Genomic DNA, 16,251 nt, shown 5'->3' with positions numbered 1-16,251 from the left:
CAAAATTACTCTAGGTTTGAATACTACATTATAAATAAGTGTGATCCAGAGCTAACAATGAAATCATTGCAGGAATTTTTTGGACAGTCAAAAGTTAGGGGTTGGATGAATTTCAGACATACTGGAATTTACCTTCTTTCTTTGCTAGTTTACAAGTAATACTTTTTTTAGCTTGTTTATAACTAATTGCAAATAATTTTTTAGTAATACGAGGACTACAGACAGCAAATATACATAATAATTTCCACAAGAATGTTCCAATAAATTTTAATTAGGGTGAGTAATTGTATCAAAGTATGGAGGTAGTATTAGATACTGTGAAGATTTTTTTTTTTGTTGGCTGTATTTGTTAATATGGTAGATGTAATGTCTGCTAGTTAAAAAATGGCATTATAATAAAGTAATTTTATGCTTGATATTTAGTATTGCCTTTTATTCTGCAGGAATTCATACTGCTTTATAAAGTATAATTTACATATAATCATTTCACTATCCACGTAAAAGCATTACCAAAGATAGAGTTGCTATGGGAAAAAAAACCACCCCTAAAACAGAATGCAAAGCATTTGAGGATAGCCAGAAGAAACACAACACAAGCCCAGTTCCTTATTTAGAAAAAAAAAATTGCAAGGTAATTTTGTAGGTGAAAACCCAGTATTTGGGACTTAAACCTCAGTCCTTCAAGGAGGATTTCCAACCTGAGTTCCCCTATTCCTGTGTAACTGCAGTAAGCACTAGATCATTATCTCTTGTCTTCCATCAAGGTGAAAAGATGATGGTTAGCTCTTTGAAAATTACAGATAAAGGATAATATGTGTTGGTACAGGCTTCTGATGTGCAATCATGTAATTTTGTTGGGTATTGATTTACTTGAGTCACAAATAACTAAGAAAGAATGCTTAGGAGGGTGCCCCTTCCCGTTGGGATGCTGGGAGAGGACAGGAGCTGTGCCTGAATTTCCCTGTGCTGAGCTGGAGGTGAGTTCACCCATGTGACGAAGCAAGCTGCTCTCTTTGAACTTCATTTTGTGAGGTGAAATACCAACAAATTAAGGCTAAAAACATCTGCAGATGACTGCATTTTTTGATGGATTTGGACTGCAGACCATAATTCAATACTGTCAGCACAGGGAGATGAACCTCAACCAGCTACTGCATGTGATCCTCCCCAGGAAGCCAAGGCTCTTGGCAGCTTCTTGTTTCCGTATCATCAATCACCACAGCAGGCTTTAACTAGTCCGTGCCTGTGACACCAGCTGTTGCAAAGCATTGTTTTGGAAATGCATTGGTCATCCCACTGCAGTGTGTTTGTTAGTGATTGTTATCTTTTTAAGGGCATTATTTTTAAATTTACTTTTGAGACGTTGCAGCAAAGTCGCAATTTATTTATTATTATGTCAGTAATAATATAGTACATGCCATATGCTATAGCTGCTAATCATACCCAAAACCTCTGCTTTTCACAGCCCAAAATAGGTAGGCCAAATCAGATCCTTAAAAACAACATGACAATCCATTTATTTGCTTTTTGTGAAAAACTTTTAACATTGTGTAAAATCAGTGTGGCTTCCCGTTTGAAAATGGCTAAACTTTCTCTGTATTATAAAGCATTTTGTCTTATAAAATACTGCTGTTATTAAAATACTATGATGTGTAATCTGAAGTTATCAATAAGCAGAAATTAATATATTTTAAGCCATTTTCATAAAAACACTGTGAAATATCACTGTTAAAATATAAAATTTAATCCGGTTTTTAATCAGGATTAAAAAATATTGATGTAAATTAATATTTATGTAAATGTGACATCAGCTCCCTTTCAACACTAGTACTTTGTGATACAGGAACATATTTCAATAGTAGTGTTGTGGGGAGCGCATTATCATTCTCTAAGTTTAAAGAACACAATTCATGTCATCTTCAGTGGTCATTTCGTGTTTTTATCAGTTACAGGAAGCTATTACTTTCCCTACTAGCTGTAGGATTTTTAGCAGCCTCCAGGTTGAGCACAACCCATTAACAACTATTGTTTGGTCCATTGAGGTTCTTTACTTCTCTGTTTTCCCCCCATTCAGACACAAGAATATTGTGGCAGACAGTGTCAATGACCTTCTTAAAACTGAGGTAAATGGCATCTACTGCTCTCTTCTCATCCATAAATCCAGATATTTTATCAAAGAAGGCTATCAGGATAGTAAGACATGATTTCTCCTACATAAATCCATTAATTTTCTGTTCCCAGATACCCTTTTCTCCTTCATGTGCCCTGAAATATGTTCCAAGATTACTTGCTCCATGATTTTTTCCAAGAACCAAAGTTATTATGACTTGCGTGTATTTCCCTGTATTATTCTTTTGGCCTTTCTTGACAACATTTAATTTCCCTTGTCACCAGGGATTTCCCCCAAATTCAATGACTTGTAAAAGACAATACAGAGTGGTGTTAGAAGGACATTGGCCAGTTCTCATCAACACTCTTGAATGCAATGCTTCATGTTCTGTATATCTTTATGGTTTGAGTGGTCTCAAATAATCCCTGATTCAATCTTCATATCCTAAAAGGAAATTCTTCTTATTCATGTCTTTTCACTGACACCGGGGACTGGGAGGCTGACTAAGGCAGAACTGGATACCTCAGCCTTTGCTGGGTATGCTGTCACTAAATCTCACACTCCATCTGGGAGCAAGCTCACTTCCTTCCTTCCAGCCTTTCATTATTGGTGTGGTTGTAAAAGCTTTTCTTATTGCCTGTAGCATCCCTTAAATGTGTCTGTTTAATAGAATTTCTTGAGCATCCACACTTCTCCATGTGATGTTTCTAAATTTTTCTTTTATAGTATGTCCTCGCTTAAATCTCTTCTTTGTGGTGTTTCTTAGTTTAGAGCTCTGTCATGAATTCTCTGTTTAAGCAAACTGGTCTGGTACACTTCCTTGTTTGGAAATTCTGCAAATTAATGTGTTCCTGCTGGTGGAAGCTGTAGCAAGTATAAACAACCCCCAAAAACATGGGTTAGAGACTCAGGAGTTTCTTAAAGGCTATTTAGAGCATAATCTCCTTATGTTTTTTTTTTAATACTTGGTGAGAGGAGGCAGGGCTAACTTACTCTATTACTTAACATATTGTTTAGTCCTTAGATAGTGATAAGAGAAGATAATTTACCTGGCATGACTGTTACAATTTATGGCACCCTGATGGATTCTATTACTACAAAAGGGTTCCAAAATAACAGATGCTTCTTGTCATCTTAATCATCTGTTTCTTCAATTATCTTTATTAAAGTAATGTAAAATTTTATTATGAAACAGGAAAAGAAGCCTGAAGGATAAAGATAAGTAATTTTTACTATTCCTAAAGGTGTCTTTGGCGATGTTTCTCCCTCATATTTATGTATTTATGGAGCAAAGTATATTAGCTTGAAATTAAAGCTAAGTATGTTCAATTTCATCTTCACCACATTATTTCTTGCTTTATTGGTAATCAAAAGGTATATAATGAAAGTTTTATTTTCAAGGGTAATGACAAGACAAACTTTTTAATATAAAAATTTTAATACAAAATTATTTGAATTTATTATTGCTTTTGTTATGAAACAGCAAAGTAGCAGCCATGTATCCCTGCTTACTTTCCTGTGGGATAGCTTGATATACACAGTGCATCTAAGAGAAAGATTGGGGAGTATGGAATGGTGATGGTGAATATTGGAAAATACAACTCTAGCATCACTGGAAGCAGCATGGCTGGCTCTTCAAGGCTTAACCACTCCTCTTGACTCTTTTCTTCACTTCTGCTCTCTGTAGCAAAAACAATCTTGTCCTTGGACAAGCAAACATTAATTTTTGCTTGTGCAGTTCAGTTTCAGCTGTCTCAGTGCCGCGGCAGGGTTTGATAGTAGAGTGCCACGACAGTCCCTGAAGAAGCTGTCCTGAAAAGGACTGCCCAGGTGCCCAGGTACATCTCCCCGCCTGGCTGGTGATTTCGGCTCTTTGTGGGGCAACGCGGAGCAAGAGACCAGAGCGCTGTGTGGCGTTGCACAGAGAAAGCCTTTACTGAGTGCAGGGGCACCTCTGTGAAGGAGGCCAGTGACAGCCGGCTCCCGAGCATAGGGGGAATGGCGTGTTTATAGGGAAGGGCAGGGGTGGGGAAAACACAGTACCGAATCAGGAGGAACTTAGGAGGTGGCGTGAGGGAAGCTGAGCCAATGAGTAACAATGTGAGGCGCAAAGCACTTTGCATGTGAGCACTTCTCAGTGCATTAAGGACTGGCTCTCCAAGGGAGGGCTGCAGCCCTTCCACCAGTGGGCCTTTCGGCCCCAACATCTCACAGCTACAGATTATTTTGAGAGAATGAGACAAAGAGGACAAAAGTTCAAGTGTGGACTACTCATTTCTGGTGAGCCTCTAGAATCAGAAGGAGACTGCCAGTGGGAAATGTCTTATGGTCTAGGATCATCCAGTTTGAGCTCAGTATTACTTTATTTTGCTGTATGCTTTGCATTCATTCCTTGAATCCAGAAATGCATGTTAACAGCTGGCTGCATTATTTCACTGGAGAATGTCTAAAAAGATTTTTTATTATAAAGTATCAGCAGCAAAGCTCAAATAAATTTACTGCAGACAAATTAAAAAATAAAATGCTTCAGATCTGACAGCCTAAAAGAGGTGCCATTTCTGACCACATGATTTGTAGTTAACTAAATGGTCAAATACATTTACACCTAATCTGGTGTGTGCTGTGCCAAGCACATCTGCATCCTGGTTTTATGAAGATCACTTGGTACTGCAGCTCTGGACAAACTGCAGTGAGGACATTCCTCAGGTGCAGTGAGGACATTCCTTGGCCTCTCACAGCCTGGGTTTCTTGTTGGGTCACTACCCAAGGGGGGTGCTTAATAAAAATACATTAATTCTGAAGATCTGATGGGGTCAGGCAGAACAGGGTGAGGGGGACAAGCTACCATTAATTACCACTTGGACATGTGGCTCAGAGCTAGAAGTCAGTCTGGGTGGTCCCAAGGAGGAGAGTAGGGGGAAGAATTGCACTGTAGCTGTGTCACTGCTAAAGCCACACCTTCTCACACAGCCTCCTTCTGCACTGGATTGTTGTGTCACTGGATTTTGCTAAAATGGGTGCAGTTTGTGGAATCAGAAATCTGAACTAACTGCACTGCCGGAATTTTGGGGTTATATAGAGCACAGACAGCTTGAGGGGAGTGGTTTTATTATTGGAGCAAGGGGGGAATGCTGCCTTGAAACAGGTGTTTCATACCAGAGGTACGTGCCAGTCCTTTGCACTGGCTAGGGTATTTTAAGTAGACTGGTAAGAAGACTGGACTCAATGCTGCTGTTAAATTGCTCTTTGGTCTGGTGTCATTCTTCATGTGTCTTTCTGCTTAAGGAATAAAAATAATAAACCCACTTCTGATAACAGTTTTGAAATCTTGGATGCAAAGTGGTGTAAAAACAGAATTTATTTACATGTTTAAGAAAAGTGGAGGGCTCTAGGGAAGGGATAGATCTACCCATTTCTTGAACAGGGTCCTGCTGTGTGTCAGGGCAGTGTCCTCTGTCATCTCTCCTTGTAAAGGATAAGGATATTGAAATAATCTTCTCTTGTGTGAGTCTGGTCTTTCCTACTAACACAGGACAAAGCAATCAAAAATGTGGTGGTGTAGTGTGAGGGCAAGTGATGTGAAGTACTTTATGTTTCTGTCTCTCATACCGTGTGTTGCAGGAAGATAATGATGAAGGAGTTTTTCATTCCAAAGGGAACAAAGCCAAACTAGATGATGTGTGTGGTTGTCCTGTGTGCAAGCTGTCCCTCTTTTTCTCTCCAATGTGCAAGTAGGATTTGTCAGTTCATAGTATAACTGCAACATGTCTTCTGCTTTGTTCCTTTTCCCGTTTAGTTTTGGTTTTGAGATTGAGCAAATTTAAAAGTATGCTTTTTAGAAAATAGGATTAAGAAAATTACTTTTTGTGAAGACAGTCTAAATAGATTTTAAAAAAAATTGTTTTCTGTATGTATCTTATAGTCTTAATGTCTCAACAGCTGAGACAAATGCCACCTAAAACCCTATGTTAATTATAATTTTTATTTAAAAAAAGAGTAAAATTCTAATTTGCAATTATATAATACCAGGATTTTTAACTAAAATTCTTTTTAAAAACTGCATGTATCAACATTTAAATTATTCACAAATGTTCTTAAATTATTATTTGCATTGGTTTATCTGCATATAGGTAAACATTTCTACTTGGTCGCATATTCTTTTGTTACATATGTATCTAAATATTTGGTGTCCACTATGGAAGGCATTCTTTTTTATTCATTTACATGAGCAACTTCTCATGAAAACATCAGATTTTGTTAGACTTTGACATTCATTTTTAAAAGGTGAATGATTTGAATTGTGACTTGAGAAGATGACGTTATCTTGACCTGCCAGTTGTCCAGCCTGCACATGTAAACTCCTTGCAGCCAAACTGGCTGAGCCTTCTGGGGCAGTCCATAGCAGAGAAATGTTTTTCCATTCTCACAGGAGATAAAGGAAAAAAAAAACCAACCTTGGACAATGTGGAGGGAAGTGTTGCAGAAAAGGAGGAGGGAGTTGGAAGAAAATATGAAGGTGCTGCATTAAGGAAGGGGATCCAGGAAACACTGCAGTAGGGGGAAGGGAAGAAAAGGATCCCAGATTGAGTGGCTGAGCACTGCTGCAGTAAAGAAAGATGGACAGAGAGGGCAGCCTGGGATATTAGATTAGGAAAGAGGATTCAGGCTGATATTTTGAATTGCTATTTTACCTGCAGGCAGAATTCTTGCATTTTTAACTCCGGGAAGGAACCCTTTCCTTGCCATATAGACATTTGTGTGCTAAGAATAGAATTTTATTTTGTGTTTTTGGAAGGTCGTATGGATGTCAGACACCCATCTTTAATACATCAATGTTGTAGACTGCTATCTGGTCCTGGAAAAGTGGTACAAATAGAAAGTTTGGGGTATGCTGGCTTCCTGCAGGATGGGGCCTCCTGAGCATTGTCACTGCCTTTGAAGAGATCTGGTTGTATGTCACTTGAGAAAATTACTTTGCTTTTCAATTGTGTGAAGTTACCACTCCCTAGTAATATCCAACATTTTTGTACTTAAGAAGCCCCCAGTCTTTTTGACTATGCTTATTTATAAAACTTACTGTTAGGACAATTTGCTTGTGCCATACTACTGATCTGGTGGTGCATGTACTACTTCTTTTTTTCAGGTGCAACGTTTGAATACCACTGACCTGGTATTTTTGTCAGAATTATGTTTGAATACCTAGATAAAATCTAAAATCTGGTATTATCAGAAAGATAATTTATTTTATTGAAGAAATATTAAACATCTTTATTATTGAGCAAAATAAAAATACAGCAGAAATTATTATTAGCATTTTAAATTTCAAAATCGGTTTCTGGCTTCCAAAAAATGATTATAAATTAATTAATTCCTGCTAGAAATGTGGAAATAAAGGTTTTAAAGTAAGCTCTATGATTAAAGTGTCCTGATGAAGTCATAATATGCTTTGCTTTTGAACTGTCTATGGATAGGACCGAAGTTATATTCAATCTCCACTTAGATCCATAGATCCTAATTACAGCTGTGCGCATCCTGCTCAACAATTTAGTATGGCATATGCATTACTTTCTGATAGAAATAAAGCAGCTCAATTTTTGATTACTGGAGGAAGTATTGGAGTATGGCACCTATTTGACTTCATCAGCAGGTATAATGTATTTAGGTTGGGTGGAAATGGCAAAACTTAGTTTTTCCCCAGCAATCTCACTGGAATTACCTCCCAACAAGCAAGTCTGTCAACTAGTACGCTGATTCTGTAACAAAAAGTTGTAAAAGAAGCAGCACTACAAAATAAAGAGAATAAAAGTATCTTCCCACTGGGGTGTTACGTCCCTTAAGAAAATATAAACATTGTACTATAGCATTCCTCCCCTCAAAAAGTCTCAGCTGACCCAAATGTGGAACTACATAGCTGAGAGGGGCTGGAGAAACCAGAAGTTGTAGTTTTTGAGATTAGACTGCAGAGTTTAAGGTAGAAGCAATATGATGCTACCTCTTGTTATCTCTGCAGAATGCTTTGTTCGTATGGCCCCCACTCTTTTATGCAAGCCTGAAGACAATTTAACTGTCAAAAAAAAGTGTCTTATTTATAATACAGAACTTACTTCTTCAGCTGGGTTTCCAAACCAGAAGGTTTCATAACTGCTGGTAAAGATTCTGAATTTCTTCTTTACATTGTATTTACATTTCTTCTTTACATTTACATTTCTTCTTTACATTGTATGTACAAATGTATTCCATTTATTCCGTTTGTATGGAAACCTACAAATGGCTGGGAAAATCAGGCTCCCTACCTGTAGGAATGCCCCATGTTTGCTTCTGGAAAAAGGAGCCCTTTCTTAACTCTTGAATACACTCTTTGGTAGGTAATAAACATGCATTGTGTTTCTCTTGGCTTGTTAGGGAATAAATAAGACACTAATTAAAACCTTGAAACACTTTTCCAAACCTCCTCCCACAGCAATATCCAGATTCATACAAATTTGTATGAGTCAGACAAACGTTTGATGAGATTCAAGTCAACACACTGCATTTTGTTTTTCTGTAACTTGTAGCAATTACAAACTAGAGTTGGATTTTTTTCCAATTAAAAAATATGAAGCATTGTCTCATTATTTTAATAAAGCTGAGTGTTTGAATCAAAACCATGAACTATAAATTAATGAGTGTCTTCTAAACTCTGGACACATGTGGAACTGAAAGAGGTCTATTACAGAAGTTGAAAATCTATATTTTATGAATACACCCACTGCATCTATTGAATTGGCAAGATAATAAGTGTGCAGCCCTCTCTTTTACTTTAGAACAACAGATTCAACATAGTCATTAGCTGAGAGTTTTACCAGACACTGCAGTACACTTCAGCTGCACTTTTCAATTACTTTTGGAATCTGGTCTGAGTGCTCATCTTGTATTGTTTGTACATTTATGGTGCCTACTCTTATGGCTTCAACAGTTATGGCTGCAAAAGTAACAGTGGTAGGTATTTGGTGACTTTTATTAACTTTGGCATAATTCCTTTCTCATTTCATTCAGCTTTGTCCTGGATAATGCATAAACATGTGACATTTCCAGTCTTCAAATGTCACATCATGTTACAGAATAGACTGTTTGCATTGAGTAGGTCCATCCTAACAATGGGATAAAAAAACTGTCTTACCTATTTTGGAGTGCCAGCGTGTTTCTAAGGGTTCCACTTCTGTCTCTGCCCAATCTTTCTCTGGCCAAACAATGCCTCTCATTTCTCTGTAGAATCCCAAAATGTTAATAAACTGTAGTAATCTCAAGCAGGAACAAGTGAATTGATTTTTTTTTTTTTCTGGCAGATCTGTGCATGATATGTTCATTTCAAATAGGATGGGATAGTGAATCCACTCTCCCTCTGCAGGTTTATACCTTTTAGTCTTAGCTCCTTTTTATGTGAGAATTCTATAGTTACAAGTTTCATTAAGATGTGTAGCAAACATTTGCCAGGTAGCAGTGGACAACTGTTGTGTTCTGTAAGTGAATTTTGAGTGTATTTTCCAGTGCGGTTTTCCCAAAGCTGTTCTCAATTTTCTCCATTCTCAGTGGAGAACATCAACAGGAGCATCATTTGAGTATGCTGCCTTTCATAATCACAGTGTGTCAGAATTTGATGCAGCTGGTGCCACTCAGACCACAGCAAAGATACTCTGCAAACAGAAAGCAATAACTTCATGGTTATACATTATAAAGCTAATACACACTTTTTGGTTTTCATCCTCATGTATTTTATGGAGATCTCCTTCCTGCTTGTTCCATATGTTCATTGCTATAAACATTGAATAACATATGGTTAATGAAATTGCTCTAAAACCAAACATGCTTTTATTTTTGCTTCAGAGTGAAGAAGGGAGTTATGGGAGAACCAAAACATATTACATATTACCAATACATGGTATTTTTTGTGTGCTGGTGGCATTTACACCTCTTTTCCCCTTTCCCTTTCTTTATGATTGCTTCTTTGTCTTGATGAGATGTGGTGGAAGTGTGCAAACAGGCTGATGCTGTGGATGTTTACATTAATGTGTGATAGTTAAAAGGCAGTATATTCATGGAAGAGAAAAAAGACATTTCCACTACATACAGGGGTCATATATAGACTTTTGAAAGCTGTTTTTCTAATCCAGGACTGAAAACATGATGCAACAACTGGTGTATCTGAGTTAATACTAGGGGACCTTGTCAGCCAAAGTGGTTAAATCTAGAAGTGTTTCTGGTCTCACATGATGGATTCTGTTTCTGTAACTGTTGTAGTTTCAGGAGGTGACACTGGCCAAGCTTAAAAGGATTAGTGGGCCTTGTGTTCAGACTCCTCTTGCCAGGGCCGAGTTCTCATTTGGTTAACTAGGCAACTATTACAGCAATATTTTACAGGCTGAATGTAGCTGTACAAACCAAGATTTTTCAAGTTTGTAGGTAAAAGTCACTTAAATGAATTTGTGACTGCCAAGCCATCAACAGGCTTTGTTCATTTGAATCATTTTATGTGATTTTTAGATTATTTGATTATACAAATTAATAGACAGTAGTATATTTTTGCCCACTGTCTCCTGGGCAGCATGCAACAGCCCCTTCTACTCTTCCTCAGCTTTTATTCTTTCGTCCTAAAAATCTACCAACAACCAAAAAAGTAAAACATTCCCTTTGCAATTTCATATCATTCATTTCTCTATGATTTGCAGGCCAAATATCTTTACCCTGTAAGTACAAGAACACTTTAACTTGATGCTCTGCCAGCTCATGCAGAAATTCAGAATTGAAACTGGGTCTCTCAGATGAGCATGAAGATGTGGATTACTGACAAATATATGCATTCATCTGTATAGTGCACACCACATGGAGCTGGAAAAATACTGAATGATGGAGATTTGTAAAAAGCCTGAACCACTTGATTATGTGTTTATTGGAGTTTTGTTTCTCATGAGGACATAGAATCTGAAGCTGCCGTTTCTCCTGTTGTGCCTTAGGTGCTGTGGCAGTTCTGATCCCGCGCCTAGACCTGGTGATTTCTTTTGTCGGAGCCGTCAGCAGCAGCACCCTGGGACTGATTCTGCCACCTCTGGTTGAAATCCTCACTTTCTACAAGGAAAACCTAAGTTTATGGACAATATTTAAAGATGTTTTTATAGCTGTTGTTGGATTTGTTGGATTTTTAACAGGAACATATGTGACAGTTGAAGAAATAATTTATCCTGCATCCACGGTTCTTGCTAATGCAACAGGGAGCTTTCCTGCAGATGTAAATGCTACAGACTTGGTGGTTGGGTTAAAGTAACTAACCAGGCACTGTGAACTATTTTGTTCATTAACAAGAAATTCTTGACTCAGGACCTGCTTTCAACTACTGGTACTGTGTAAAGAGGTACAGTTTGTAAGCTGTAGGATATACATGTGAAAATACATTATTTTTTTAGAAAGTAATTATATATCTCTTCTGGACTTTGAATGAAAAGTTACAAGATTTTGTTTTGTTTATCAAAGCAATATTACTTTCATGGAAAAACATTCAACATCACACACTATAAGCAGTTTATTTTTGTACATTTTGGTAACTGTTACCCTGACCCATTTTTTACACAATTTCTTTATCCTTGATTTCAACTATACAAAAGTATGAAATACTGTATTTTTTATTACTTGTGGCTTGAAGTCTGTAGACTACATACCTATATTTCTATTGGAATATATAATAATTATTTTTGCATTCTTATGTTCTGCCTTAAGTAGTACTAACATGCTCCTTATGTATTTTTGCTTCTTTTGTCTATTTTGGAAGAAAAAAATAGTAAGTTCATAAGTTGGTATCTGGGTAGAAATTGGTTTTGTTTAGCAAGCCTGCCTACTGAGTCCCCATGTACAATCCTGATTTTCAGGGTTCATATTTGACTTTCTGTCTCACACTTCACAGATGACTTTCACTCCAAATGTTGAAACACTATTTTTGGTCTTGTTTTCTAAAAACCCTGTTGTTTGTTCAATAATATAACTATTTATCATAGTCATTCCTGTTATGAAGAAACAAATTTTTCCAAGGAATATTTTTAATCATAACATTCCCCCAAGAAATATGTTATGTCAATACCTCTCCACTGTAGTCATACAAATTAAGATAGAAATATATGTAATATTTTGCCTGCCTTGAGTATATTCCTCAGAAATTTGCCATTTGGTAATCTCCCATTTGGCATTACAGTGCTAGAGTAATATACTGCTAAATATATCTATATTTATATTTTCTCTTAAGAATATTTCCACTGTCATCTACCATCTGGTGACTGTAATGAGCACTTTTATCTCCATGTGGATGAGGGCATTTCTGATAGGGATTTGTTATAGCATGTGGTTTAAACTGCATGTATATGTTAAAGCAATAGCTTTGAGTAATGCTCTAATTTTGATTTTAGCATGGATAAAGTTAAATGCTTGGAAGGCACTTGGAAGGGATGAATGTGTGATACCACAGAATCAACCTTTCTTATGAAAGTGCCACAGTGAAGCAAACAGGGGTAGTTAGCAGAGAAGAAAAAGGTAACTTCAGCTTTTCATCTTGAAGGTTTTTTAGTCTTTAAGCTGTTTTAAAAGACGTTGAATCTCAGTGTTTCCATCTGTTTCATAGTGAATCTGTTATTTACCTAATGCAGACACTACACACCGATACAATATATTTCTGTGCAGCATATTTTACATGACATGAAATACTTCTGCAAGAAACATCTTTAGTAGGCTTGAAATGATTTAAATGCACGTTACTTTTCCTCCTGATTTTTCATCTGTCTACTTGTGTATTGGGAGAATAAAGGGCTTTGAAGTCCATTCATATCTGTTCTGCTTCAGCTGTGTCCTGGTGAGCAGCTCTGAGAAGGTGCTTCTACCAGGGTGCAGAAGGACTGGTCCAGTTCAGAGTTTGGGGGTGATTTTGTCAGGTGCAGGTGAATACTGCCACGGTTCTATCAATGAATATTTGCTGAGCTGGATACCTACAGCCTACAGAGGTGGTCCTGGTACCCAGTGAATGTAACATATCCTTGCAAAAGTCAGATAACTTGTTCAGAAGCTTGATAGGTTTGAGGGTTCTTAGCTTAGCCATCAGACCTCGGAAAGGCTGGCCCGAATACAAAGCCATGCACATCTTCCTGCTCTGCCTGCAGTGCAACCTGTAAGCACAGGTTTCCAGAGCAGTGAAAGGTCACTGACTGACCAGGAATGAAGTAGTGTTTTTATGCAGTTGGCCAGTGTAGCCAAGGCTAACAATGTTGTATCTTTTGAATCTTTAAAATCTTTATTAATATATTTTGCACAATGTCAATTTTATCCTACAGTGTAGGATTTTTATAATTTTAACACTCATACAGCACATTTGCATGGCCTGCTCTTTCAGACAGAAAAAGTCAGGAATCAGAGTGTCCTTCTTTGGATAAGATTAAAATGTCATGTGGTAAAAAACTAAGTCTGACTAATAAGAGTGTCCTGTGAAGCATTGCCAAAGATGTAAAAGAGAGGAAATTCTGACAGAAACCTCTTCTCAATAAGAGTGTTCATTCAACTTTTAAAGTGCTGTAATATTTGTTGCAAGTTAAGAAGCAGGGAATGAAACTAGGAGATTTCATAGGTATGGTTTACATTAAGGTATATATTTAAGATGGAAATGTACTTTAGCACAAGCTAAATTAAACTGCAAGATGTGTGATTAGCTTATGTTCCTGACAAGGAGCAGAAAGCTATTGTATTTATATACTGTACATGAATTTATATTTTACAATATCATACTGTTAACAGTTTTAATGTAATTTAATCATTAGCTGCACTACAGGTAACTGGATAATTTTCTTGTCTGTTACTGTTCATCCTCAAATATTGGGAAAATAAGAGGATGGGTTTGCCTGATGTTCTGTAAAACATTAATCTTCTGTATCAATAAAACTACAAATTACCCTGCAAACTCGGTGTTATCCTACCTGTGTCCACTACTGCATCACTAGAAGAAATAGCTGTCCTAATGCAGAATTTACCTTTGAAGTTGTCCAAGGAATGGTGACTGATGTGAGACTCACAGGCAAGCTCTAGAGCTGATTTTTCATTGATAATAAATCTCATTTTAAAGTCACATAGGCACTTCTGAAAAATCCCACCTTCACTCCAAGGGTTTTCATGAGGGCACAGTTAAAGTTAGGCTTCTGCATCTTTTTAGAGATGCTGTAGTAATAAATTAATTAATAAATGTAAAAAGAGATACAGATGTTCCCACTGAAATTCCAGTTCCTGTTTAGAAAACCACAAAGAAAAGTCCAGGCATTTTAAAACTGGACAAGCCTGTACATACTTGCTGTGGACTTGGCCTTATCTGTAAGGATGGAGTGCTGTCTCAACATGTTGACAGAGAAGGGACGTGTTAACTTGGAAAACTCTTGACTAGAAGTGAGGAATGAGATCAGCTGATGGACAGCCTAAGAGATTCCACTCAGTTCATCTCAGGGAGAGTGAAGAGGGACATAATAGAAAAGTGATTGTTTTATTAATTCTGTATTAAAATGTTTCCAGAAGGACTAGAGAAGCTGTATAATCACTCACTACCATTCTATAATTGCTGGAATGTATTATGAACCCTGTCAGACCTCCTGTTTGCGTGCTTTAATTTCTTTGGTTTTCTATCGATTAATCAGTATTTCTGCTGCTTACAGATTCTTCAAGTGTCAAAGGGTTCTCGGGTGGAAAACAAGCAATACATCTTACACCTGTTGAAGTTCATTTTTCACTTGCTGACCATGGAAGAAACAACTGCAACATCTTGTTGGGAAGGGAGGAGAACCTTCTCCATGGTTTTATGTGTTATCTACAGATGTTTTGGTCATCCTGGACCTTCTTAACATGACATGAGAAGTCTGAATCTTGCCCACAGTTAGCTGGGTTACCCTCCAGACTCCCACATGGTTCTGATTAATGTAATGTAGGTCTGTGAGCTGACTACATGCCTGGACATACATAATGAGACTGGTCTAAATATTAGTTTGTACTCAATATTAGTAGCTCAGTGGTTTCCTCTCCAAGTTCTAGAATGGTTGGATGAGTAGCATCTGATAGCAGTAATTTTTTTACTCTTGGTTTAATTTGTTTTTTCCTAAAATGCTTTTATTAACAATTAAGAACTGATCTCAGCTTACAGTTCCATAGACTCACTCCAAGCAGGCAGTAGCTGGGGTGTAGAAAGCAGCATCTGGGTAGACATTCAGTTTAAGTTCAGCAGAAGTTTCTCTGCATGCAAAAGGAGGTGCCTCTCAAATTACAGAAAAAGAATCTGTAAGGTTATGTGGCAAAGCACTCATCTCCACAGGCAAAGGAGCACAGAGGCTCAACTGTGAGGGGATGAACCCCACTTCAAATAAATTCACTTTGTTTTCTCTCCTTACAGGATAAGGGTCAATTTCAAAGGACCAAGTTTCACAGGTTGCACCAAATGATTAGGAGCCTGTCTTGTAGCACAGCAAGGAAAGGGAAGAGGAGCCCGTGGCGTGGTGAGGCTAAAGACCAATCTCTGTCAATGCAAAGGAATGCACAGGACTTGTAATGCAAATTTGGAGTACCGACCAAAAGTGGGAGAAGAGATGAATCAAAGTGCGTTGGAAAAAATGGAAATTTATGATTCTGTGAATGTAGAGATAAAAGGGTCCAGTCAATCCCATGTGAGCCAGGAATGGTGAATACAGGTGTCAGTCTGTCCATGCCCTGTGCCTGACCAGTGCAGTCTCTTGCCTTCTCACTAAACTAGGACTGAATCCAGCTGTGCCTGAGCTTGTGTCTCTGAGAAGGAATTTGGAAAGCAGGGGGGTCCTTTCTGCATCTTCAATTGGCTTTTTTAGTAAAATTTTCTGAAGCTTCCACTCCTACCCATGGCAATGTCCCAGTACTTCCCCTGGAAGGGAGATTCCACAACTGAGCCAGTTGTGTAAGGGAGGACACTGGCATGATAAAAAGCATTATCCCACCTCGCAGGATCTGCTTCTTATTGGCCTCTTCCCTTACCTGGCTTCAACCCTGCTTGGGGTGTGTATACACCTCATGTGCTGATCAGGAGTATGTGCCCAGCCTCACTATGTGCTGGACATGGAGCTGTGGCAACCTCA

General features: G+C 37.8%; 1 protein-coding gene across 1 annotated transcript in view; it reads left to right on the top strand.

The window, feature by feature from the left end:
• Window positions 1-14,072, top strand: part of SLC36A4 (solute carrier family 36 member 4) — an 88,387-nt gene extending 74,315 nt beyond the window's left edge. Inside the window, 1 exon segment of the mRNA XM_030269316.4 lies at window positions 11,101-14,072. Within this exon segment, the coding sequence (XP_030125176.4) occupies window positions 11,101-11,408 (308 nt within the window). The 3' untranslated portion in view covers window positions 11,409-14,072.
• The last annotated feature ends 2,179 nt before the right edge of the window (window positions 14,073-16,251 follow it).

Source organism: Taeniopygia guttata, chromosome 1 (assembly GCF_048771995.1).
Source record: "Taeniopygia guttata chromosome 1, bTaeGut7.mat, whole genome shotgun sequence".
NCBI classification, from domain to species: Eukaryota; Metazoa; Chordata; class Aves; order Passeriformes; family Estrildidae; genus Taeniopygia; species Taeniopygia guttata.
The sequence above is the reverse complement of the archived record's forward strand: the minus strand, read 5'-3'. Positions and strand labels throughout refer to the sequence as shown.